This window comes from Spodoptera frugiperda, chromosome 23, assembly GCF_023101765.2.
Source record: "Spodoptera frugiperda isolate SF20-4 chromosome 23, AGI-APGP_CSIRO_Sfru_2.0, whole genome shotgun sequence".
Lineage (NCBI taxonomy): Eukaryota > Metazoa > Arthropoda > Insecta > Lepidoptera > Noctuidae > Spodoptera > Spodoptera frugiperda.
In genome coordinates, this window is record NC_064234.1 from 1,289,811 (window position 1) to 1,316,272 (window position 26,462).

The 26,462-nt window shown below is 36.5% G+C and overlaps 2 protein-coding genes across 18 annotated transcripts; one reads left to right on the forward strand and one right to left on the reverse strand.

Moving 5' to 3' along the window:
* Nucleotides 1-124: 124 nt before the first annotated feature.
* On the forward strand, nucleotides 125-2,065 carry LOC118267019 (peroxisomal membrane protein 2). The gene is made up of 4 exons (XM_035580751.2): nucleotides 125-387; nucleotides 542-634; nucleotides 713-998; nucleotides 1,199-2,065. The coding sequence occupies exons 1-4, from the start codon at nucleotides 299-301 to the stop codon at nucleotides 1,286-1,288; spliced, it is 558 nt and encodes a 185-aa protein (XP_035436644.1). The 5' UTR covers nucleotides 125-298; the 3' UTR covers nucleotides 1,289-2,065.
* LOC118267017 (serine/arginine repetitive matrix protein 2) lies at nucleotides 1,831-26,398 on the reverse strand. Of its 17 annotated transcripts, none has more exons than XM_035580740.2 (13): nucleotides 26,247-26,398; nucleotides 25,834-26,089; nucleotides 20,125-20,232; nucleotides 11,202-11,417; nucleotides 10,965-11,024; nucleotides 10,826-10,852; nucleotides 10,708-10,740; nucleotides 9,949-10,081; nucleotides 7,998-8,050; nucleotides 5,761-7,923; nucleotides 5,499-5,588; nucleotides 4,558-4,653; nucleotides 1,831-2,874 (listed from the first exon to the last, which is right to left on the reverse strand). In XM_035580740.2, the coding sequence occupies exons 2-13, from the start codon at nucleotides 26,070-26,072 to the stop codon at nucleotides 2,757-2,759; spliced, it is 3,336 nt and encodes a 1,111-aa protein (XP_035436633.2). In that variant the 5' UTR covers nucleotides 26,073-26,089; nucleotides 26,247-26,398; the 3' UTR covers nucleotides 1,831-2,756. The 17 variants fall into 17 exon arrangements, with proteins under 17 accessions (XP_035436633.2, XP_035436629.2, XP_035436632.2 ...); XM_035580736.2 differs by having other exon boundaries at nucleotides 4,558-4,686; XM_035580745.2 differs by lacking the exon at nucleotides 1,831-2,874 and adding an exon at nucleotides 3,192-3,397.
* Between the last annotated feature and the right edge of the window lie 64 nt (nucleotides 26,399-26,462).

Sequence of the window (26,462 nt, forward strand, 5' to 3'; positions counted from 1 at the left end):
ATAGTAATAATAGTTCAGTTTATATTTATATGATTAAGGTGAATGTGTCTATGTAGCCTGTAAAGAAAATAGCTTGTTTTATATTCTATGTACATGTACATGATTAGATGACAACTGACACATGTCAAATTATCGTACGATATTCTCTTTGGATTGTACTACGTTTATTGATAAGCGATAACAAAATACTTTCATTATCACCAGTTTATTCTGTAAATACGGGCAGAATAATCAAATTAGATAATTAAAGTTCATTGTGATACTCGAAAGTAAACCGTCTTGTTGCTTATAAGAAAAAATGGCCTTATCAAAACCAATTATGAATTTACTGAGTTCTTATTTACAAAATTTATATTTGCATCCTATTAAAACCAAAGCTATCACAAGGTGAGTATTGTTAAAAGTGAATAAATTAATTTGGTGTGTATGCTTTACGTCGATCAAAGTTCAACTTCAAAGTCTAGATCAATGTGAATTTTGTATTGACCTATGACCATCGATGTTACTAACCGTGTTGTTTGAATAATTAATTACTTTACAGTTGCGTGGTAGGTTCGGTTGGCAGCTTAGCATCCCAGTTAGTAGCTGGTGAAAAAATCAAGGTAGACTCAGTTGCTGCTTTCGCCTTGTATGGGTAAGTTGCACTTAACTTCCTTCTATTTAGTAATAATACCTTTATTAATTTTTAATAATCCATTTTTTTTTATTTCAGTTTATTCTTCGGCGGCACCATCCCACATTATTTATATGAAATCACAGAAAGACTGTTCCCTGAGGAAGTTGTTGCATTCCCTCTTGTGAAGAAACTTCTGTTTGAGAGATTATTGTTTGCTCCATTCATCCAAGCCTTCTCTCTATACACACTTGCAAGACTAGAGGGCAAAACACATAATTCCGCTACAAAACAGCTGTTTGCTCTATACTGGCCTATTTTAGAAGCAAACTGGAAATGGCTAACACTGTTCCAAGTCATCAACTTTGCTTTTATCCCACCAATGGTAAGTACTGACAGCATTTTCAAATGTGGGCTACTGAGCTTTTGTTTATGAAAGTCATAATCATGGTACCAATATCATAAAGTATAATATCTAATCGGATTAGTGTTTTTTGGCAAATTAACAAAGATATGGTAAAATTGTTGTTTTCCTCTTGCAATGTTACTCTTCTTTTATGATCTAATCAATAATTGTTTTTCCAGCTACGAGTTCTATTCATGAATCTGGTTGGACTTGGCTGGGCAATGTTCCTGGCCACCAAGAGACGCCAGCAACAGCAGAAGAAGGAATGAAGAATTTTACTTATGCTCAACACTAGGTGGTGGGTGATATAATCTGTGATGGGTGACGAACATTTATATAAAGCCTTTTTAAAAATATTTACAAATGTCAACGAGTTATTGGTCAAAGGTTAGGGGCAATATGATGACCTCTCTAGTGATGTAAATGTCTCAATTTAATATTGTTGTTATATTTCTATTTACGCATTTTTGTATTGATAAGCAATAAATAAGGCACATGACTATGCTCCTAGCACATGTAAGTATTCAATGCAAAGTTATGGAGTACAAGATTATTTATCACAAAGTGATATATTGCTAAGCTGCAATTGTTATACTGTCTTTGTGATTTGTAGGGAAATAATTTAAAGCATTTTGTTACATTCTGCAATAAAAAGAATTATTATATAATCTTTATTAAGGTTTTTGGTGCGAGGCCCACAATCTTATCTTGTAGCGATATCATTTAATTGCTTTATGTGAGGTATGTTTATTGTTTCTACTGGTCAGGGACATGGATCAAATTATTCAACTATTGTAATGAAATAATAATGTTGTATCAGGGTACTTTATTTGACAACAGCAGTTTGTTCCATTACCTTGATATTAATTTAATATTACACAGGTTTGTGGGAGTGCCTAAGACTATTTCACTAATTCATAATCTGCAAAATCAATTCTTACGCAGTGCATTTTTTAATTAAGATGAAATTTCTCTTTACAAACCAAGTATGTATAAGTTCTCTTTATATTTTTATATCATTATTAAACTGTTTTATACTGTTACAACTGAGTATTATTGAGTATCGTCATATTTATTGCTTAGTTATAATTATATTGAAACAAATAGATAGTTCCAATCATTTACATACAATACATCCTTATAACACTAGAATTATTCAGTTTATTACCTATTCTACCATAGTATTTTAATAAATAGAAAAATAAATAGTTTGTAAAATGACTTGAGTAAAATTAAATTAGTAAAATCAATTAAATAGTGTAAATATGAGATTTCAATAAAATATATTGCACTTTATTCTAATAAATTATAAATATTAAGTACTCGTTTTTGACTAGAGTATTTTCCGTTACAATAAAATAAATAGGAGAATAATTTAAATAAAATTATCAACAACAAAACGAAAGTAAAAAATGCAATACTTAGAGATCAAGTATTCGTTTCCAATAAGGAATTTTTAGAGTAAGCACATTTGACTAGATAAAATATTATCTTAATCTATTTTTGATAAAACATCAATCAAAAAGTCGATTATTTTGGCTTATTTGCTACCTTACATGCGGTTCATATTTACAAAAATGTTGACCAGACATTTAAATTTCATAATAAACTTTGTTTTTTTGGAATTGAATAGGTACAGCTATAGATATAGATAGTAAATAGTTTAGAAGTGCATGTTATGTCGTTGAATATTGGTTTAAATGGTCCTAAGTGTGTGTTATTTAGTATTAGAGGTTGTTATTCTCTGTCGGGTCGCGGGGAGCGGGACCAGCTGTGCTGCGACGAGCGGCTGCTGACGGTGGATGTTGGTGTCGATGGTGTCGGCCTCCGGTACGGGATGGGGCGCTTGCGCGCGCTGTTATGGTTATTGTGTTAGTAGGATGCTTATGAGTTAGTACAGTTAGACATGCGATAAGAAAGCATACATGATCATTATTGAATTTAATTTTGATTATTTGATGAGACAATTTGAAATTAATTTGAAACAAAACTTTAATATTAATTGAAAAATTGAGGATGAAGGATGCAATTTAGAAACAACGGCTTACCTTGTAAAAGTAATTAAAGAAAAATAAAACATTCATAATTGAAAGCTTCTTCTACAAAATGGTGTACAGCTTCTAGCTTCACTACCATGCAGCAAAACGATAAAAAAAAAAAAACAACAAAACAATCGATTCAATAAACTTTAATGTGATAAAACAAAATGATTAATCTTGAAACAGAACACACTCGGCATGTTCTAGATAAATAGCACACTGACTACATCTGGCGGCCATCACTGTAAACTCCCATGAGGCGTATATCACATTGGCACACGTTATCCTCTTCTATACTTGAATTTGTTTGTAGAGTATGATAGATCTATTATGGGTGCGCTACGGAGGAAAAACAACTATTAAATTATGTTCCCTTTCCAAACTATCACATAATGTAAAAAAACGATTTCATTTATTTTTAATGTTAAAAATGCATTAAAATCGACTAGTGACAGTTTTAAAATATCCCATATTTAATTGATTAATTAATTAAATATAATATAAAATCATTATTCCAATTTAAAACTAATTAATATCTTACAACTAGTAGCACACCCTGTTAGCAAGATCAGTGTTAGACGAAAACACACATCTAGAGTTATAAATAAGATGCAGAGACCAATGGTAGTTCAAATATTCACAGCCAATGGGGATATATCAAACAAACATATTTAAAGCTAATCAGCCTCTATACAGATATGGACACCCAGGATATAAAAGAGATAATAATGATTTAGCAATATATTTATACGTGAAAAATAGGGCTTATTGTTTGAATACAATACATAATGTTACTTAAACTAATCCACACTATAGCACAATCACTTCACTACTCGGAGCTACTACTCGTGTCTTCTGAACTCGTGCTATACTTTCGTGATTTTTTTCTATAAAGAAAACAAAAAAAAAACCAAATAGATAATAGGAAAAAGTAATGATTTAGTGCCATATCATGGAGTTATTAGCTAGTGCAATACCCACACACGTGTGTTAGTATGAAGATGATCCAATAATGGATTTATAAGACAATATTAAAATTACAACTATTTTACTTATTTGAGACGTCACATTAAACGCTAACATCTATGTAAACATTTTGTGAGTCTCTAAATATTATGTATGAATACTATTCATTAATATTATTAAAATGAATCACAACTACCATGATATGACACAACAAACGCAAAATAAAATAACAAGCACACCTATAGATAATAAATCAGTATAAAAAAGCGACACACAGAAAAAGTAACACACTGCGCAACCAACGCGACATCTATTCGACAAAATCTAAAAAAATTACTATGGAGGATTATGACTCACAATACGACATGTGGACCTGTCAAATAGAATGTCATTGTTGATTGCACTTACGAAATCCCTATTGATCAAGATACAGTGCTTTTAGCGGCAAATTTGATAAAACAGTACTGAGCAAGCATAGTATTTTAGTATTACTATTTATTTATAAAAGCACTGTTCTTGAATGTGAGAGATACCTCGTGATCCGTCGCCTATCCAAGAAGCTGGGCGAGCCAGCGCGGCGCGGTATGGAAGGCGAGCGCGATCGCGTGCGTGCGCGCGACTCGCTCGATCTACGGTAATCCGCGTATACGCCTGTCATTGTTCTGATCGATACCAATGTCGCATGCATGCATTGTTTGTTTTTCGATTTTCATTAAGCGGAAAGAAAAATTTACTGTTAATATCTTTGTTAATTATTTAAAAGAAATGTGTTGGTTCCCTTGAGCCGTTTTACTTTGAATGGATGGAAGCTTTCACAAAGGTAAGACAAGTAATACTTTGGAAGCAACTCATTTCTTTAAGGTCTATTTTTAACTAATTCAAACAAACAAACTATCCTGTTGTCTTAGCATAATGTCCATCTTATTCCAAAAATGGTTTTTATTTTAATCACCACTGGGTTAAGAATAAGACGTTATTTTTTCTTAATTGAATCTTACACTGCTCATGTCGTTGTGACTTAACGTGTGTCGCGTATTTTTTTTAATCTAGTGCTCGATTTTTATTTTTATATGGCCAGACATTTTTTTGTTTCTACAGTGTTTCAATGCCAGTTTACTATCATTATGGAAGTTTAAACTGTACTGACAAGCACTGACTGCCAGAATATTTTATTCATAGGCAAGTACAGTTGTGGCCAGATTTTTAGGAAACATTAGTACCCACCATCACTTATACGCTCATAATACAAGTTTATCTCTTGTATTCCGCTGGAAGTTACGTAAGCTCTTTTTACGTTTGTACACTATCTTATTACATACATTTCAAACAATAAAGTTTAAAGATTAGTCAAGGAATTAATTAAAATCGGTTTTGGATTACAAAAGTAATTCGAAATTGTTTAATGTGACAAAACTTTATTGTTAGATTTAAAACAAGATACAACGGGACAACACGATTAAGAGATAATGTTTACCTAGACGACCGGGTGGACCTCGATGTGCTGCGCGAAGACCTGGAGGAACTCCGGCTGCTATACGAGGACGACCGACTTGAGCGAGACCGTCTGAAACAAACATCATCAACGTTATAACAACATACAATAGCAACACTAACGCGAACTAATTAACCGCTAATTTATATAAAATGAGTCTACAAATCATAGAATTTATTCTTTAATATTTTTTATTATTGAATGATAAATATGTCTTGACTCATGCAATAAAAATAAAACGAACCTTGAGGAGGAATAGGAGCGCGACCTGGACCTGGAGGAGCGCGAGCGTGACCGCGACCGCGAGCGGGAGCGGGACGACTTGTTCCGCGAGCGAGACACCGACGACCGCGACCGGGACACCGACCGCCGCGACGACGACCGCGACCACCGCCGCCGCGTGCCCCCGCCCGCCACATCCTCGCTCTTCCTCACCTCCGGCGACGACTCCACGTTCACCGGTGGACTCGTGTCCTTTTTAGGACTTGGAGCCTTAGTCACTTCTGGGCTTTTCTTTACTTCTTCCACTGCCGCAGGAGATTTCTCTTTAGCTTTATCTTTAGCGGGGTTCACGGGACTCTTATCTTTCCTTTTATTGTTCTCGACGACTATTTCCGTTTCTCTCGGCTGAGACTCGTCCCGCGTGGCCTGCCACGCCGACGTCGACGTCGACGGTCGGTTCATCATCTCCTCGACTCGGATGCGCTCGATCGACACTTTAGCTAGTTTAGCCAGTCTTTGTTGCAGTCTACTGAGTTCTTTGACGTCTAATTCCTCCTGCCGAAGCCTATCGTCTATCCTTGTAAATTCAATTTCATGGTCGTCCAGTTCGCTGGACGAGCTACGCATGCAAACCGCTTTGGGTTTGTAGTTTTCGGCCAAATCTTTGCTGCTTTTCATTTTGGGTTGTAGGTCTGACGGAGATTTGATGTATTTGCGTTTATCCTTTTCAGGTAATTTCTCTATGATATCCCTGTACCGCTCGGGGCTGCGGCGAGCTGGAGAGTAGCTTAGACTAGAAGTGCTGCGACTCTTGCGTGCGGAGCGCGACCGCGACCGGTCCCTGTGCGCGGGCCGACTGTCGTGGTTGCGATCCTTGTCGGAGCGCTCGCGGTGCTCGGGCTTGGAGGGCGAGGCGCGGCGCTCTGCGGTGCCTCGCTCTGACGACTTTTTGCTTTTCTTAACAGGTGTTACACTCTTTCGTTTGTCCTTTTTTGAGCTTTTGCGTGGAGTTGGAGATTTGGAGCGACTCGGTGACGGTTTGCGCCGAGATCGTTCTTCTGGTGAAGGGGACTTTCTGGTGGGCTTACTGCTGTCACGTTTACTTTCTGATTTCCGACTTTTGTGTTTATCACCTTTGCTTTTAGCGGGCGGGGATTCTTTCCTCTTGTGTTCAGAGGAACGGCTTCGTTTCCGATGTTCTCTCTGTGGCGGAGACTCGCTCCTGTCCTTGTAGTAGCGAGCTTTGTTTTTACTTTTATCTGATTTATGTTTGGGTTCTGATTCGGACTCGGATGACGAATACTTTCTTTCTGATCGTTTTACCGATTTCTCCTCTTTTCGAGATTCTCTGGTTTTAGAACTTTTGTGGACAGGCGACTTTTCTTTGTATTCCGAGGAAGAATCTCTTTTGTCTCTAGAAACACTTCTGTCCTTCTTCCTCCGTGGTTTGTCTTCAGACACGTCTCTAAATTTTCGTTTGGATGAAGTCTCTTCATAATTATCGTGATTATTCTTATGATTTTTCTCATATTTGTTACCTTTCTCCTTCCTCCTGGGGTGCGAGTTCTCGCGCCGGCTGTACCTGTCGTCTGGAGATTCACTTCTCCTTGAAGCTTTACGTTCTTCTCTGTCGTCTTTGTGGTTTTTATTGTTTTCTTTGAGAGTGTCCTTCTTGTTGTAATAAGTGTCCTCGTTTCGCTTTCTGTATTCCTGGGAGGGACTCTTACGCCGCCTCTTTTCTGGTGGTGGAGAGGGGCTGGATTCTCTGGAGTAGTGTTTCCTGCTTCTTTTCTCGGATCTGCCTTTGGGAGCGGGTTCTGATTCTGATTCCGGAGAAGACCGTTGGCGATCACGTTTTGATCGCTTGGAACTCTTTCGTTTCTCTCTGTCTGATTCTATTGAAGGTTCTCGCTTCTTGTTCTCTATTTTGGTGATGTAGGACCTCTGTCGGTACTCTGGCGAGGAGTCTCTGTCCTCGGAGGACGAGTGCTGTCGTCGCCTGTCGTTGTGCCGGGAGTCCCGCGGCGGAGGCTCGTCACGTTTGTCGTACTTCTTGTTTCTCTCCTCTCGGTCTACCTTTCTGTACTGAATATCATTATTTCTTTCTTCAACGGAGTGATCGCGATCCCTAATCTTTTCTCTGTCCCGATCACGATTCTTCTCTTTTGGGTATTTTACTGGGGAACTAAAGATACATAAATTAGTTTTCCGTTGTATGAATTCAGAACAAAATAGCAGAACGTATGAATTAATAGCTACCTGTCACGACTCGAAGCTTCACTGCTGCCGCGTCGTCGGCTGCTCGATTTTTTCTGTTCAAAAATTTGACAACAAGCGTAAAGATCATAGTTCGAATAGTCGGGCATACAACACCAGTGCCAATACAATAGACTATAGTGGTAATGGCAAATAAACATGTTTCACTAAAACTTGTACCAGAAACTCTTCATGGGGCTTCCAACGAACCGGATGGAGAGTTTCCATAAAGACAAAACAATAAAAATATATCACTTGTACACATGCACTCTAATAAGGAATAGTAATAGGCATCAAACAAAAGAGAACAGTTGAAATTAAAATATACTTAAAGCTATTGATGGAAGCAAGTATAAATAAACATGTAATCTGTTTGGAAGTGTATTCTGGACGGTATCTTAGAATGTTATTCAATAGAGTATCCATAACATTCTCGAAGTGTCAACTCAAGGTAATATATAAATAAATAAACATATAGATAGATAGACAGGGAACATAATGAGTGTTGTCTGGTTGGCACCGGTGCGTTACTCGCTTACGATAACTTGTTAGTAACACATTACGGCTCAACATAATTAATCATAAATACATATAATACACAAAAATCAAATGTAAATATAACACTTCGGTAACGTACCTTATTTAACAAACGGTGGTGGTATTGTATACCATTTAAACATGTGGAGCATCCTTAATTAGTTTTGGGTAAATGAGAAGAGGGAGAATGTTATGGATTAGTTACATTTTAATAATCAGACAGTCTGGATATTAGTACGCGGCGTGTGTGCGACGGAAACGTGCGCGCGCCTTGTTTGGTGTTACTATAGTATAGTACAGTACAGTACAGCATATGTCGGGGCTGAGCAAGCGGCGCGGCAGGTTGCGGTGGCACACGCGCGCGGCACGACAAGAGAACCACCATCTGTTGCAAGTACTACACTCCATGCATACATCACTGCACACTCCGACTCACGCTCGCTCGGAGCGATACATCGTGAGCGGTGTGTTAGTCACAAATGCGGTAGTTAACAATGCATTACCAAAATTATCACGGAGTACATAATTTTAGTATTCACCTAACATAGTGTCTTACTGAGTGTTATTGCTTTGTGATATACTTACAGTATACGTTATTTCTTCAGATAAAGATGGCTATCCTATGAAATGATGCACAGTTAAACAGATAATTTTTACTGGCTATTTCTTGTATTTACAGAAAATAAAATAAAAATGAGGTAAGAAGACAATAACATTTAAATAATACGTATCGAGCCCCACACGGACCGCTAGTGGACCGGAACATTCGCGAGTACGACCAGCTCGGACACTACCGAGGTACAACAACTTGTGGCTACTACAGTTAGTTGGACAGTTGAACGATGCAAGTAGAGGGATGGAGACAGGGCCGTGTGAGGAAATTATACACAAACCAAAATTCGTGAAGCCAATATTTTATGCAGAGGAGGTGCCGAGAATGTCATATTCATTGTATCAGGCCAATGTGTTCGTTACACATTAACATAAAATAAAGAAAGCAATGTGCTACTCGAGCTAATCGGTTGTTGCCAAGTCACTATATCATTGTACTAGTTACTGAAGGATGGAACATTATCTGAGAGGCAGTGGAGTCGAGTGGAGGCACGCGGAAGAATCCCGAGTTAATCTAAACGAGGCATCGCGTGGCACTATCTAGTCGGTACCCCAAACCCCACACACGGAGTAGTAACGTTAGAACTCAGTACTCAAAGATTATGTTTCATGTTCCGAGACTAGATGTGAGCAATCAGAGTTGCTTGTAAGAAAATTTGCCATTAAATCTAGGAAGCTAATTTTCAAAAGAGTTTCAAAGCATAGTTGTTGAGTTTGTAAGCAAACTAAACATAATCTTTGAACGGCAGCATTCCTATCTGATAGCTAGACATTAGGAGTGGATTTGAGTGAATGTGTTAATTACCTTCTTTTTCTTTTTGTGTCGTTCGTCGTCCGAGGATGCGGAGTCGCTGTCCTGCGCCCCCTCCGAGCTACTCGAGCTGTCGGACTCCGGCGGTGACTTGGAGCGCTTCTTCTTTTTCTTGCTCGCTTCTTGTCTGGTAACAAATAAACATCATTTATATATCTACCCATTGCTTTATGTCTAGTAATATATTATCATAACCTTGAGGTACAACAGCTGTTTAAAGGAATAAGTAGATAATAGTGTTACATGTGTTTTGTATTTATTCTTAAACTGACAGAATTTAGGAAATATCCATATGTAATTGTCATATTAAGGAAGTAGGTTAACGGCGCATTCCAATAACCTACCGATCGGTAGGTTATTGGAATGCGCCGTCAGAATAAATGTTTGATCCGATGTGCTACAATGGATTTCGAAATGCTTTATTATTATTGTTTACAGTATAATAAAAAAGAAACAAAAGTCCCTATAATAACGATAAGCTCTAGTGATTGAGACCTGATTTTATGTTCTTGGGTAGCATTTAAGTACTTTATAATTTGAAGGAATGGACTTTTAACACAAGTAATCATATTGAGTTTACAATTTGTTATGAAATAAGCATGTAAGGTTTGAAAGCATTGCAACACTGCGCTATAGTAATCAATAACCTACAGCTATAAAACGACAATAATTTCCATTTCCTGAAGGAACAATAAAAATACCATTAATTTCCAATCTAAATACATAAAGTTTGTATTAAACCTCATACCATACCTAGTGATGAAGTTCCATAACATTTTTCTTTCACTGAAATCATCACCAGACATATTTGATACTTGAATTTATAAGAAATAAATAAAAGGCAATTTATAATAAATGTTTTGATACTTGCCTCTTGGACAACCGAAGCGTCACCTGTCTGGGTTCAAATGTAATCTATGAAATTTACGCCAATATTTACAAAATTATATAAAAAGATATAAATAAACAAATATACTCAAGTTTAAGTTACATAAATGGCGAACGCTTACTTTTCTTTTTTATTTTTCTTTGACTTTTTCTTCTTCAGTTTCTTAGCATCAGGTGATGTACTGGAATAGAAAACATAACAAATTAGGACAAAAGTTTTACAGTAGGTATAGTAAAGAAGCAGAAATAGATGTTGAATGTTACTTTATTACAATATTGTCTTCAGAGAGCTTAGGAAAACAGGAGAGGAAAGAGTAATTTGAATAGGATTATTGCCTTAAAAAAAGAGTGTGTATTACCTTCTCTTTTTCTTCTTCTTGGGTGGGTGCGGGTCTCTCTCGTCGCGCTCGTGGCTGGGCGTGCGCACAAGCGGGTAGCGCTGCGCGTGCTCGCGCGCGCGTCGCTCGGGGTCCAAGCTGGAGCCCTCCACGAACCGCGGCGAGATACCGAACGCGTCACGCAGCCGAGCGTTCTTCTCCTGCTGGGCTTCGGCCACCGCGTGCGTCTCGCGAACACTGACAAACAATACAACACACTATGTAACCTCACCGCTTCCTAAGTCATTATCATAATACCAAAACAATCAACTACTTTTGTATATAATAAAACAAAAGCCGTCTAACACATATTTACCTGCACAGCACCTAAGTGCGCTAAAAATAGGGAAACATTATTTTAGCAAAACATTTTTTTTTACTAAAACCATTTTTCTCTTAATAAATCTTGACATTGCATAGAATCAATGATTTACGCATCTAGTAAGTATGTCGAAAACGTGTGAAATCGTACAGTTATTTCAATTAGTACCTTTTAGAACTGTGGATATGTGAGTTTGTTATAATGAAACGTGAAAATTCATATCGCTCGAAGGCGGTGACCCATATTTATAGTACAACTGTCTGTAAGACCTACGGTGCAATACGTACAGTAAGATATTGATCAAATAGTGTGCACACCTTATGACGGATCGCATGGACTTCCTCTCCTCATCGTTGGAGAGACAGACCTGCAAATTGTCGTTAAAGTTGCGATCTGTCGCGTTACAGTTACAGCGGCAGCAGCACGAGTTGCGGAGCCCCTCGAGGATGGTGCGCAGCGCGGGCGCGAGCGCGTCGGGCGGCGCGGGCCGCGGGGCCAGGCTCGGGAGCGCCACGTCCGAGGTGGGCTCGTGCGAGGAGGCCCGCGCACGCCGCGCCGGCCCCGCCAGTACAGCTTGGAACGTGCCCCGCCACAGCCGCTCGAATACGACCCTATTGTTTTGTGTTGCATCGCGTCGCGGAGCCCTGCCCTGCCTTTGCATCTTAATCTACTTACTTAACTAATGGAAGACTTGGTTTCTTAACGCTAATTTAATGTTTCCTAAGACTAATGCATGGCGGCTGTGCCGCGGAAGACTTGTTTGAGCAGAGGAGTGTAGAGGGCTACATCCTAGAGCGGCCGGCAGCGGACCGGCGGCGCTACTGCGGGGCGTCGGGCGCCATAACAGGAAACACGCAGACGCGCGCAGCCTGCGCAAACATCGGATACGCGCCTTGTCGCGGCGATCGCACAAAGGGATCTCCCCCACACCCTTCTGTACAGCCCTCTAGTAATTTACTCTCATTTTCAAAACGAATACTTTCTCGAAGCAAATTAAATTTATTTTGAACAATTCAGTCGCAAGTTAAGTAACCTGCCTGCGCTGTGTGGCCAGGAAAAGTCAAATGTCCCATCCATTACAATTTTCATTTATTTGTGTTCCGTGTAAAAGTCATGTCTTATTAGTAGTGATGTATCAAATCGGATTATCCGCAGTCGCGCCTGCTTACTGACGACATAAAATATCGCAGCGTTTTTAGTTCTATTCCTGAACAGTACGTGCACACGCTTTTTAATAAACTCAACATCTAAATGGGTATTTTTGGACCGATAGTACTATTTTTGCTTTCTAAATTGTAGGAATTATTTTTCTTTGCTAGGACTTTATAGCTAGTTCCTAGTAGTAATAGATAATAGTTGTATCGTCGAGCAATTAGTAATAATTTACGAGTGTCACTGTAACGAACACGTCATCAGTCGCATTCAAATCATAATAGCAAATTAATCTTGTTAGCTATGTCGGAGCATTTGACTTGTAGAGAGGAGTGTGTATTTTGTGTCTTAATAACTAATAGAGTATTTGAAGGACTCGATAAATTTTTATTATTCTAAAGTATTGTCACAATAAGAGGAATAAAACGTAAATACCCAATTATTACTTTTCCGAACATAGAGAGAATTAAAACAAGAAGTATTTGGCATAGGCATTATTAGGTAGGTATACTAAAATCAGTGTAAAAACAAGCACGTTATGTTTCTTCTATGTAGGTTATGGTACACATAACCGGTCCAGATATTTGAGAGAAGAACGTAAACTAAATCAATAAGAACAAGACCTAGTTTCTACATAAATAACACGTGTTAGTGTACCTACATTTCCCGATGCGATAACGAAAATAATAAAACACTTAACAGTAAACATTGACCCATTTGTTTTCGTAACCCTGAGGCTTTGCTTGTATTATGAAGTATTCAATTTGTTTGAAAGCCTCTAGTGACGGGACTTTCGATTACGGGGCTTGAATATCTTTGGAAAATTTTCATGAAAGGGAGCTTCGCTTTCTATATAGAACGCCGAGGTTTAGAAACAATGGGCCCGCGGTATTCTGGGAAACAAACGGAGTGCCCTAAAGTCGGTCTAGTAGCGTAAAGTGCAGCCTATTCTCTGCTCGAGAATGGGAGCAAACAATTAAGGTTCGTACAAAGAACTAATTGGATCATTAGGAAAAGTGTAACTCTTACTACTGTAGAGATTGGTGCCGTGTTTTATGTGAAATAATTATTATGTGTACGCAACGAATAACATAAAACATTTTAACGAACCCAATAACATTACGCACGCGATCTAGATAAAAAATAAAACATTGCTTTTTAATTACAAGTTACGTGACTTTTTTAGGGTAAGCGACGCATTAATATTTTTGTTTTCAAAGGAACTACGCGTTTTACGTATTATTAGAACATACAAATTAGGTCTGAATAAAAAAAATGTGTCATAACAATTGGCACAATTACACACGTATATTTCCGTAATAATAAAGTGCGCAGACTTATTCTTATTGACAAATAATAAATGACAGTCAGCGTAACGAAAGCATCCGAAAATGTGAATTATAGTTGGCTGTACAATGCGCACCTGCGCCTGATCGTTCACTGCCAGACTGCCAATCGCAGTGTTGATCCTGGCAGGCGGGTCTCATCTCGTGCCAAATACCCATGTATCACGGGTACGCGTATCTTTAGCCGTCCATAAGCAAGGAGGTGCGGTTTCTGGCACGCACTATGCTCATCCCGCGGCCACTCCCGTTAATTACGATATACGCCTGCCAGTCTCACCGTTCATTTGTTTTGCGATCGCGTGACTAATAAATAAATGTGTCAAAATTTTATACGTACTCAGATTTTATAGCGGGCCTAGTAATGATTTAGAATTCCGAATGTTTATTAGTAAAATGTACGTACATTGTACGCGAGCTTAAAGTAACGATGGTGGAATATATTTTTATGCACACCTCCACGCTTTCGTGTTTATTATTAAAAATAAAACAGTACATTATTTGGGACGAGGTAAAAAGAAAATAAATGCTCGTGTGTGAGTTTCTGTACGAAATTGTCTGCATTCGTGGAAACTTTCTCTATCTCTTTGCCTTAGAATGTCTGAATAAATTATTGTATGGATCGTGAGGAAACATAAGCCACGGACAGGTGAAGGACTAAGTTAGAACGATATGTCAAATGCGACATCACTATAATCATTATGTCAGGTACTTAAGTAGGTAAAGACTGCAATAAAATGCTCAAGTGAGTCGTCATGGCCGTAAAACGAAGCCGTGCATTGTGTTTAACTTCTTTATTTTCTGACAAAATCTGATATCGTTGTTCAAAATGGCAAATTGTTTCTTTATTACTCGAGGCAATTTGCTTGCGTAATAAAAAACAACATAGGTACTGTTTGTACGATTGCATGTTTTAAACTTTGGTACTTATAAGTCGAATTTGAAATCAGGAATGCAGATGGCGGTTCAGCAGTGGACGTCTCTCGGCTGATGATGATGATAAGTTAAAATAAATCTTATGGGAGCCTTATTTTCAAATATCTCCTTTACCTTAATATGGACTGAAAATATGTTACTTATTGTCGAAAAACTTATGCCAGGTCAGTCTATAACCAAGACTGACATCTCTACAAACAAACGGACATCGCATTAATATTTAAAACAAACACAACAACACTTATCTACTGCGTAATTAGGAACACCTGATCAAATCAGTTCATCATAAATACATTATATATAATAGATTATTTCCCAAAACAAAAACTGAAGATAGGTCAAGGAAATCTATTTCGATATGGCATTTTAGTTGTGACGTCATCATTGACACGCGGTTCTCAATTGAGGCAAATAAAAGAAAATTGTGTTAATTTTTTTAAACTTTCCTCATGAACAACCTGCTGTAGGTCTATGGGTCTCCTCTATATGAGAGGGGTTTGCAGGGTGGCTGGAGGTAACAGTAAAGTTTAAAAGGTTCAGCTTTATCATAGAGCCCTGTTAACCGCCCTAATTAGATGATCCCCTTAATTGGTTCCTACTAACAACCACGGGAAGAGTAGAGGTAGTGTAATGTGCCGTCACCACACGGTAATATTACATCCAGTTTTAGGCTATCATGATATGCCGTTGTCGAGTACTTGTAAACAAATTTCCTTAGAAGGGTTGTTTCCCCATTCATTGCATGATTTTATTATGACATTATTTGCATGTTCCCGTACAACAGCTGTGAAGGGTGCAAGTTAAATGAGTAGAACAAATTCTGCCGTAGCTACTAGTATTAGTAAGTATAAGCACGAAGTTATAAACGAACCAAGTAATACGATAATTCGTTTTTGTATTACATTCGAGATTAGATTTCCATTCAATCATTTTTACATTGACTTCCCACGTAATTTTTGCTAACAAAAATACGTTTACAGTGATTATTTTAACATCAAATCAACTTGGGAAGGACAGTCATTTCAGTTGAACAGTTTAGCGTCATAATTCGTAATGATGACGTGACGTAGTCGTGAAAAGAAATAAAACTGAAACCTTTTGATACACGAAAGTGTCATTTGATGACGAAAGTAGACACCTTCTTATAGAAGAAAAAACTCATGATAATGTACCTTTTAAATGAAAGATTTCCCTTCCAATCCCATTAAGATAAAATTAATGACTAAAATGTACCATAATTTACGGTGGTTAACTATAATTTTGTACTAAATCACACACTACAATGTTGTATAAAGGTTTCGGTTACAACGTTTACATGACTAGGTTTGTAAGTAGTTATTTCTAGAGTGGGGTGGTTGTACATCGTATTAAAACTCCTGTGACCTCCCGTCTCCCTGTCGCGGATCGCGGGTGTGAGGTACCGACGTCATGCAACGCGATCAATATGCAAGGACCCTACAGTATCGGCTACGTTCGCCGAGGTCCGCGAGGTTCTGCTGAGATTCTATAAATAGAATAACAGGTGCTATAATTAATTAGTGGCTATGTTTGGTATTTTTGATGAAAGCGAAACCTTTTTAGAAAATTAATATGCGAATCTTTTGAAATGTCTTGAATTAATTATAGGATAATATGAAGCTCTTTAATAGACATGAGATCATTAATTTAATATTGAAAGCAGCTACTGGAACGTTGATTGAAAGTTTGATCCAAGATTTTTAACAGATTGCTATGAAAAGAACGACGAAGAAAAAGTCCTCGAGAGACTTAAGTTTTTAACACATATTCAGCGTCAAATACGTAACTCAGCCTAATGATAAGAAGTATAAAAAGCCTATTTTTATACAACAAAGAAAGAAAACTAAAGATAGGACCTCAGAGAACAATTCAAGCCGCGATTTTATGTGAGAACAGACGTAATTGGCTTACCCAGTTACCTACTGGGCGATAAAATGGCCCTTGCCGACTCTAAGGCGTTCCCTAGAGGACGGAATACCGGCAATCAAGTAGCATAAAAATAACATGAACATAGTGAACGTTTTTAAAAGTTCGTCTATGGCCCCCGAGAGACGTGTTCCAACCGCTGCCAAGTTATAAAGTAATTTATTCAAAACTTCAGCAATCCATTAAGAAACAATGAGCGTGTAAAGTGTGAGGCTTCTTTCAAACATTTTTCTATGGCCACAGACCTTGGTTACAAGAAATGGGTACGTTAAGTAATGTATTGCTTTCACATTCACATTCATACGGAAAATGGTGACTATTTTCATAGGTGTTTGGTACACACTTTAGTTTCTATGCGAGTTAAAAGCCAAAATATTTATTAACTATCATAAAGGTAAGTTTTGTACAATAAGAGTGGATTTTGTTTTAATCTCATGTTTTAATTTCTCAATCGAAATCAAGGATCTTATTTTTAACTTAGTCTAATGACGATAGTTGATACTAAGAGCATTAAGGTGCCTGACACGAAAAATAAAACGTCATTTCACTAATCACCACAAAAACATAACAACAAACCTCCAAACAGCCAATCCTTTACACTTCTAACTCCTAACACAATACATTTTATCAAACAAAGACCTTCCATTAGGAAAATCATAACACTCCCTATCATAACAGTTAACGATCGTGGTTTACGTACGCCGGCTACTTGAGACAAAGGTTTACAGGTTTACCTGACATTTACGAGACAATACCGATCGTTATAAATTATGCTATCGATGTGGAGCAACTGAAATAGATCGGCGGACCAACGTAAATAGTGTCTTCGCTTTATGATGTGCTCGTTTGTCGGAGTCAGCGATTATGTGGATATATTAGTGGTTGTGTGTGGTTTGAAATTGTGATATTTGTTATGTATTGATTGTTATTTTGTTGACAGATTAAAACCTTTAGCACTGTAAACGGATAAAACTTCAAAAAATACGTGGCACTTGGAACTAAAACATTGTTTCGAAACTGTGTTAATGCTGTCACAAACATTACAATAAAAAGTTTTTTTTTATCAACACGATTAAAGCTAATGGTAAAGTTTTTTGAGAATACATCAAAACATTGTATTTCGTTTACATGTGTAATATGACTATAAGCAGAGTGATAAGCTACATGGCTTAAGAACCTCACACGTTAACCCCATACCTTTCTTTAAAGCATAAACCGTAAGGTGGAGATGAAAAATCAATATAGGGTGGCAGCGAGCTGAGCGAGCTCACCTGCAGGTGCAACGGACATTACCCTCATTTACCGAGTTATTTTATCTTTACAAATAAGCATATATGGCGTATAACTTTAACATATGTTAAAAATTTCTAGGACAAGCATTATCTTTAAAATATATAAAGTATAGCAAACGTATGTTGTTATGAAGCAGACGCGTGTACCATATAAATAATACCTAAGTTTGTAAGAGAATCAGCTGAGTACATATTTCCAGACAATGGTGACAAGCAAAAAAGAACTCTACGAACATAAAGATTTACACCTGTATTTTCAAGTTTCAATGCCTTGGCAGAATGTATTGATCGGAGCCGGACGAACGTTTATAAAGGCAGAACCGCGATGTAGTCTAGTAGAGGATTATTATCTTAAAATATATCTTACAAATTCATGGAGAAATGGATCCTTCCTGATTCGTTATTTATTCAAGAAATATTGTGATTAGTATTATATTTTAACAACGCGTGACCAATAGGGACACATTAATTATAGAAAGGTATGGCAGTTATGGCACATTAAGCCATACAGATTTAACTAATTACCAGTAAATTTTCCAATGCATTCGTTCTGGATAAAGTTCACAATATAATTATTTACATGGAAGTGTTATTAGTGGGTACGAATATCTAATTAAACTACTAATAACCGGCGAAAATTAATTTAACGCTTGCAAATCGGCAATCACATTAATTAAAATCTTGATTATGCGTCCACATTCTATAAGCGCTGAATTTTGCTTCGGTATAAGATAGAATTAAACTGAAATTCGTTAATTTCATGCATTCGATTACGACTAATTGGATTACCCGACAGTGAATTGAGATTGTAGACATTTTAGAAAATTAAAAAACGTGTTTCATAATAACTTTCAAGTACCTAATTAATTTAGACTTTTTATCTAAGTTTAGCACTTTAAAACATTAAAAGTACTTTCTAGACTTGTCTAAACAATCATAGATTAAACCACTTTTGGATAATAAGGCTCATCCCTTCAGATTATGAGACGATAACTTCGTAGGTACATAGGGTTTTTTTTTTTTTTTTTTTTTTTTTTTTTTTTTTTTTTTAGGGGGAAAATCATCCAATGACTTTTCTCGCCTTGGGTGAGGCGAGAGGGAGTGTCAGACTCTTACTGACTAAAAACCACCCCGTTCCTTCACCTGCCTTTCGAGCCGGCTAGGTAGTCCGCAGGTAGTCCGCAGCTCCGGGTAGGTACATAGGTAGTAAGACAAAAGTCAACGGTCTCTATAAAAATCAGCAAGGATGAAACTCATAAAGTTTATTACCCTCGTATTTATTCCCATGTCTATCATACGCAAGAGAATTTGATTTAATCAGCCATCAATTGATACAACACGTAGAAATTGAGGAGCTAAGTGATTACTTCCTCATGACAAATGTGAAAGCATTATGAATACTGTATGTAGACTGGAGTTAGTCGTTAAATTATAGATAGAATAGTGTATCTTTAGTATTTTACGTCCATTATTATGTCTATTCCTATCGAACTTATTAAAGGACATTTCAACTAGAAAATTAATCACGTTTTTACTAACATAAAATCCGATAACGTACACGTAATGCGTTAAATTTAATTCTCGATAATAGTGCATTTTGTTTACTATATTTTTACTTGGTAATTTAATTTAAATAACTGTGTATAATAATATTTTCGAATTTTAACGCTACAATAAGCGCGTGCGCATATGATCTGAATATCGCTGAATATATGCATTTTTGCTCGTCTTGATTCATGTTAATCAGTAATTTATACTGATAGTGTGATCTGATCGTAAATTAACACATGAATGAATAACTTCCTGATTTTAATTCAAAGAAAAATGTCACACGTTTCACAGTTCAACATTCTGTATTAACATTTAATAAAATTATTCCTGTACAATTTATGTCTAAATATTTAAAAGGTACTCACGCAACTCTCCCGAATTCGTCCCTCGGCACCTCCTTTTCTACAGTGCTGGCGGTGGAGATCTTCGCTCTGAAGGCAGCCACTCGCGCCGCGATCTCCTCCTTCGGCAACCTACGCAACCATACCAGTGAAACACTCATTTATTCACTTTAATATTAAAATATTACAAACAATCGGAATCCTCAACAGGCCGCGCGCCGGCGAACACGCGTGGACGGTTTACTTGCAGCCAATGGATTCACGAATGTCTCAGTGAGCGACCGCGTACCGACAAGCGTACATGAAAATCTTATAATAAATTTCCCAGCGTAATACCTACCAGTGCATGATACGCCGAGCCGCTATAACGGCGTACAATTACTTTTTGAAAACTATAAAACCCGATAAGACGTTCTTGTTGCACGACTGTAAACCGAGTGCGGACGGGGTCTGGTTATTGAATAATATATAACGCGAAGGGTGGCCCAGTCTCGCACTGTTGAATTATTGATCTGACTCCGGCGCAGCGGCCATCGCCCCTAAACAGGGGTGCGATCTATACGCACCGACTTAAAGGGGATCATTTTCATTGGACAAAATAAAAACAAGGGATTTTATTGAGTAATAAATCGATAAGGCAACGTGACCTAAGTGAACATGTGCAATTGTATGTTTTAGCTAATAAAGAACTTGTTACTACTTGAGTCACCTATTCCGTCATTTATACTATGTACTTTAAAAATGTTCGAGCGCTTATTGGAAGGCGTAATTTTTTTGCGTTTATGAAATTATATTATTTTGAACGGATTTGGATCTGTTTCGTATTATGTCAATGTGTGGCATAATATTGCTGGTCATTCACAGCGCATTTGAATATTAGTTTGACAAAAATAAACTGTTAATTTCTTAAATTAATCGTTTAACATTTACCTTGTTTTCTTGTCTATATGGTAGGAACACAAATTAATGAAATCATAATCGTAACTAGGTATGCAATTCTAGAACAAAATCTCTATTTCACGACCTGGCACTTTTGCTTAGTTTCTACATGAATAAGAAAGGAAGTTTATTTTAGGTTTTGTAACCCTATTTGCAACAAGTCTTACATAAAAGAGGATTGACCCGTGCAAAGATAGAGGTCCTCAATTGTCATCCATTTAAATTCTAACGATCCCTGCGGCAAAAGGCTCAGGGGTAGGGATTGCAATCCGGTATCATTTTCAATCCGGCCGGATTTCACCGGAATGATGCTAATCCGGCCGTAGGATTTTAAAGTTACTTAGGGCCTAGTATTTAGTGGTTTATAGTTTTGATAATAATGTATAAAAAGAAAATAAAATACGTATTTAATGGAAAATAAAATCACTTTTAAGTATATTTTTTGGTATTAATTGTAATTTTTGGTACTATTTGCACTAAATCAAATTATGAAACTATTTTTAATAATAAAGTAATCAGTCTGACTCTCACTTATTGCTGTACCTATTTATGTAAGTATCTGAAAGTACTTAAGTAATAATAATACTATTAAACTCTTATTAATTATCTACACAGTTAATTTTAAATATGTACTTATAAAATCAACAACTTCAGTTCATAATCCTAAGAAACAAAACAAGAAGCATTTATTTTTTGCAATGCAAAATTCAAATGAAAATTATTTCTGTGCCTGAAAAAACGATCTAAGAAAACAAATAGTGTTTATTGTACTGGCTCCTAGTCAGCTTCTGATGGCACTACAAATATAAACTGGTAATACTGGTTTGCCTAATCGCCATCAAGTAACTGTAGATCAGCGAAATGTGTTTTCCTTTTACTCCTTCTACTTCATACGCAGTCATTTCTTTTTTAAGTATTTTCTCATAATCTGTTTCTTTTTTAGCATTAACTTTCCCCCTATACCCTTTTTTTCGACGTTCCCAGATCGCGTTCGCGTATTTTTTGCTTTACCGGATCCGCCACCGGATCCGGCGCCGACTCACCGGATCCGGTAGGTCCAAAAACACGCCGGATCCGCCGGATTACCGGATCCGCCGGACCGGATTGCAATCCCTACTCAGGGGTTCAAAGAAGGTCAAGGCTTGCGTATGTATTAATTATTAACATGAGAAAGCAGTAAGTAATGAAAGTCCCAAAAAAACCGGGGTTAAATCCTTTTTGTCCCGTATTATATCAGGGTAAACCGTATTCGTCCTATAATATATTGAACACAGTTGAATAAGAATGGTCTGATTCATCTGTCTTCAATTATTTATCAACTCCGCGCGCAACGGCTATCTTTCAATTAAGTTTACGATGATAGACCGATTACTTGAACAATTTCAACACGTTTTGTTTTCAGGACTAGGAAATCTAATCGCGTTTAATAAAACGAGAGATCGTTTGTTTATGTTACGTGATAGTTACGCGTAATTATTAGTGAAAATTTTCATTTAGAAAGCGCAAAATCTTTAATATCAATTATTTCTCCGAAAGTAAGGGGTGGAACTACAACGCATGCACAATTTTAATGAAATTTTTTTCGGCCAATTTTAATTTACGACCTTTTTTAATGATCAATCTAATAGCGTATTAGTTACAGAAGATAAATATTTGCATAATCTCCGTACATGTCCCAAAATTTAAATTTTTATTAGCGAAGCTCACGATGGACTATTTGAAAACCTATGTGAATGTGGGCTCAGAACATCAGTGAATTTAAAAATACAGCATTGGTTATCAGCTTTCCTGTGTTTTGGTTGCATAAATTAGATAAGTAATGTGTAGTTTTTGGCTACACGGTTTATCCCGGATCCCGTACGTTTCACGGCCAGCCCATACATTTAGTTTATTTGTTTGAAAATGTAACAGACTAATGTAATGCAATTGAAGCTTTCTTTCGTCATACATTTTTGGGGTTATTTTTATAATTATAAATCACAGACATGAAATACTTCGATAGCAACTTGATAAGTCGGTTCGAAACAAAAAAAACCGGCCAAGTGCGAGTCCGCCTCGCCCATGAAGGGTTCCGTAACAAAGAGTAGATGACAAAATATAAAAGTTGTAAAATAACTTGGTTTTACATAGTGTTTGTATGAACGACAAAGTTATATTTGCGGTTTTTGAAAATGTTTTATTTCTTAAAAACTAATAATGATATCTCGTTCAAACCAATTTTCGTTGTAAGTTTCCATTGAATTCTACAGCATACATTTTATTCAGTTTTCTCACTCTTTTATTTTAAAAGTTAGAGGGGACACTCATTTTTCCACTTTGGAAGCGTCTAACTTTCAAAAGATTGATTTTGACGAAAAGTGGTTTTAGGAACCTTGATGTATTTTTTAAAGACCTATCCATAGACACCAATCACGGATATGTTAGCAGAAAAAAAATTTTTTTTGAATCAGTTCAATGTATGGAGTGCCCTTCCCTTTAATTTTTAAATTTATTAATTTTTATTCAAATTCGAATAGCGGTTACCAAAATACATCATCCTACAAAGTTTCAACTATGTAGGCCTAACAGTTCGGGAAATAAATGACTGTGACATACGGACGGACAGACAGACAGACAGACATGACGAATCTATAAGGGTTCCGTTTGTTGCCATTTGGCTACGGAACCCTAAAAATTACGTCTTCTTAATTTTATTATGATGTACAACTAACTTTTCGACAAATCATGTCGACTAGTTTCAAACCAGATATGATTATGGATTCCCATCGTAGCTCGAAACTAATCGAGTGATCTCGTCGAATATAACGAGTAAGTCATATAACATAGTTAATTTTATTATATACACATTTAATTATTTTAATGTTGGCACATACACTCATGGTTTGTTCAAATGCAGAAAGATACACAATTTATCTGTATTACACACACATTGACAGACATGTAAAGCACTGGAGAGTGATGTTGCTAAGATAAACATAATTATTTGGTGGTATTTTATATGGTATAATTTATACAAGCTTTGGAGATCATTTACAAAATCAAAGAGGTAAATAAAATAGTCTGGAAAATATCACACACTGTTCTCATTTGTTGAATGAATGCTGCTGTCTAAAAGAGGTTTGGAATCAAAGTATGTTACTTCTAAAATACATTATTCTCACAGTTTTAACTGGAAATGAACCACTTTTTTAAATTGATGTGTGGGTGCATTTACAAACATACAATTTCACATGCACATAACACCCAGACCGACAGAATTGTTTCATATGTGAAGCTAGACTGCTTCATGTTACACGGCAGCTAGTTGCCCAGCCACCGCACTAACCGTGCAGTCAATTAGTTAGTTAAAGTTTTAAAATAGTTTTCAAAGAATTTTGTTACTTTATGAGTTAGGTGATAATACAAAATTAAGCTAAATAGCACACTATTACTATACAATGTGATAGGGGTAAAACTTCTAACCCGCTAAGACTGAATACTACATCTAATTTTATCGGCAAAAGTCGGGGGTCGAAGGGGTCGAATCCCCTCCCCCTAAAAGTTATGGCTATTTTAATATTTTTTTGATATCAAAGGTTGTATGCGTCGTAGAAACAAAAAAAAAACGACAAACGGTAGCTAATCACCTTGGCTAACTTATTCATTACTTTTTTCATATGTTTGATAATGTTTTGGTGAGAAAAAAAATCATTTGTGAATTATTTTTACCGAAAAAATCACTATTTTTCAATATTTTCAATTAGGGGTTCAACCCCCCAAATTATTTTTTTGTCAATAAAATTAGATGTAGTACTCAGCCTTAACGGGTCAGAAGTCCCACCCCTATCACATTGTATAGAATAGCATGTACTAGCAATCCAGTAAATTGGAACACTGGTTCGACCATTTCTTCTCAAAGTAATTAAAAGTTGCTTGAAATGAGAATTGTATAAAAAAACAACATGTGCACTAATTAATTCAACTGATAACACCAGCAAAATTCTTGTTTAATTAATACCATACTGCATAGGAACTAGTTTATTAACTTTGCGGCTTTAATTATAAATGCATTATAACTTCTTTTTAAACAATTTGCAAGTTTATTATAGGTGGATACATATAAAATATCTGTTATGAAAAATAGAGCAATATTTTTTTAAATTAGAAGTCAATAAATGTATGTAAGTTCAGTCTAAATTTATTTTTATTTTTGTTAAAATTGTACCACTGTCTTATTATAGCTTTTCATAAGGTACCAGTGTATCTTTTGTACCAGACAGAAATTTAAAAAAATAACACTTTAATTCTAAACAATAAACACATCATCATTATGGGCGGAAAAGATGTAGACAAGAACTAAAATGCGTGTAACAATTGATATCAACAATAACCAATTAAAGCTAACCTCCAACTGAAGTTAATGAAAATGAATAATAATCATTATTCATTAACAATTGGCTAAATGTACTCCTAATTACCTCTTTTTAGCAATAATCTTCATTTTGAGAACCTTATTAGCGGGAACAAGCTCCATTATTGTAGTTATAATCACAAACGACGGAATAATAAGAAATTGATTAAAACCAGAACAATAATGGAACACTATTTTGCGTAGATTGTTAAGGTAACAAGCCAATAACTTGAAAAAGGAATGACGTGGACTTTATAAAGTGCATGAAGAACGATTGCTCGGCAATAAAATACCACAAAATAAAACTGAACAATATAACTTTTCAGATTACTTTAAAACATACTAACTATTACGTCACGAAATAAAACTCATAGAAAACAAGGTTTATAACTTTATCTACTCACCCCTGTTCTTCCAAACTATCTTCTAGTTCCGCACATTTCACCTCAATCTTCCTCTTTCTCTCATGATCAAGAATCTCCCGGTTTGGCTGTTTGTTTGACGCAGAATCCAACTTGGCTATTTCTTCTTCAGTGCGATAATTCACTGAATCTTTGGTTTTCCGCACTCCCGCCCAGTTTCTTTGCACATATCCATTGGTACCAGAGCCTCGTGGCGTCGTCAAACCAATACCATTATACATTTTGCCGGTCTATTTACCTAAAAATCATAAATCAATTTATGGCATGCTGAGTGAGGGGCATGGCTAACTTGACAATCACAAAGTTGGCGTCGTTGAGAAAATTAACTTGTTACAATAATGTAGAATCACTTGATCAGTTATTTAAATCAATATGTATGAACACAGATATCTCACCATTTACCAGAAACCCGTTTAATTCAATTTTTATTCATAAGACACACACGTCCATCTTAGCTGGTTCTGATTTTTTATGGATGACTTTCTTACAGAGTTGCCATTTTGAGAAAAACATTATAGACTAATTTATATACTTTTAATTGGTAGGTCCGGTCGTCGTGTAAATAAATATTTTAAATAATCAATGAATCAAAACACTAAATTGTATATAAA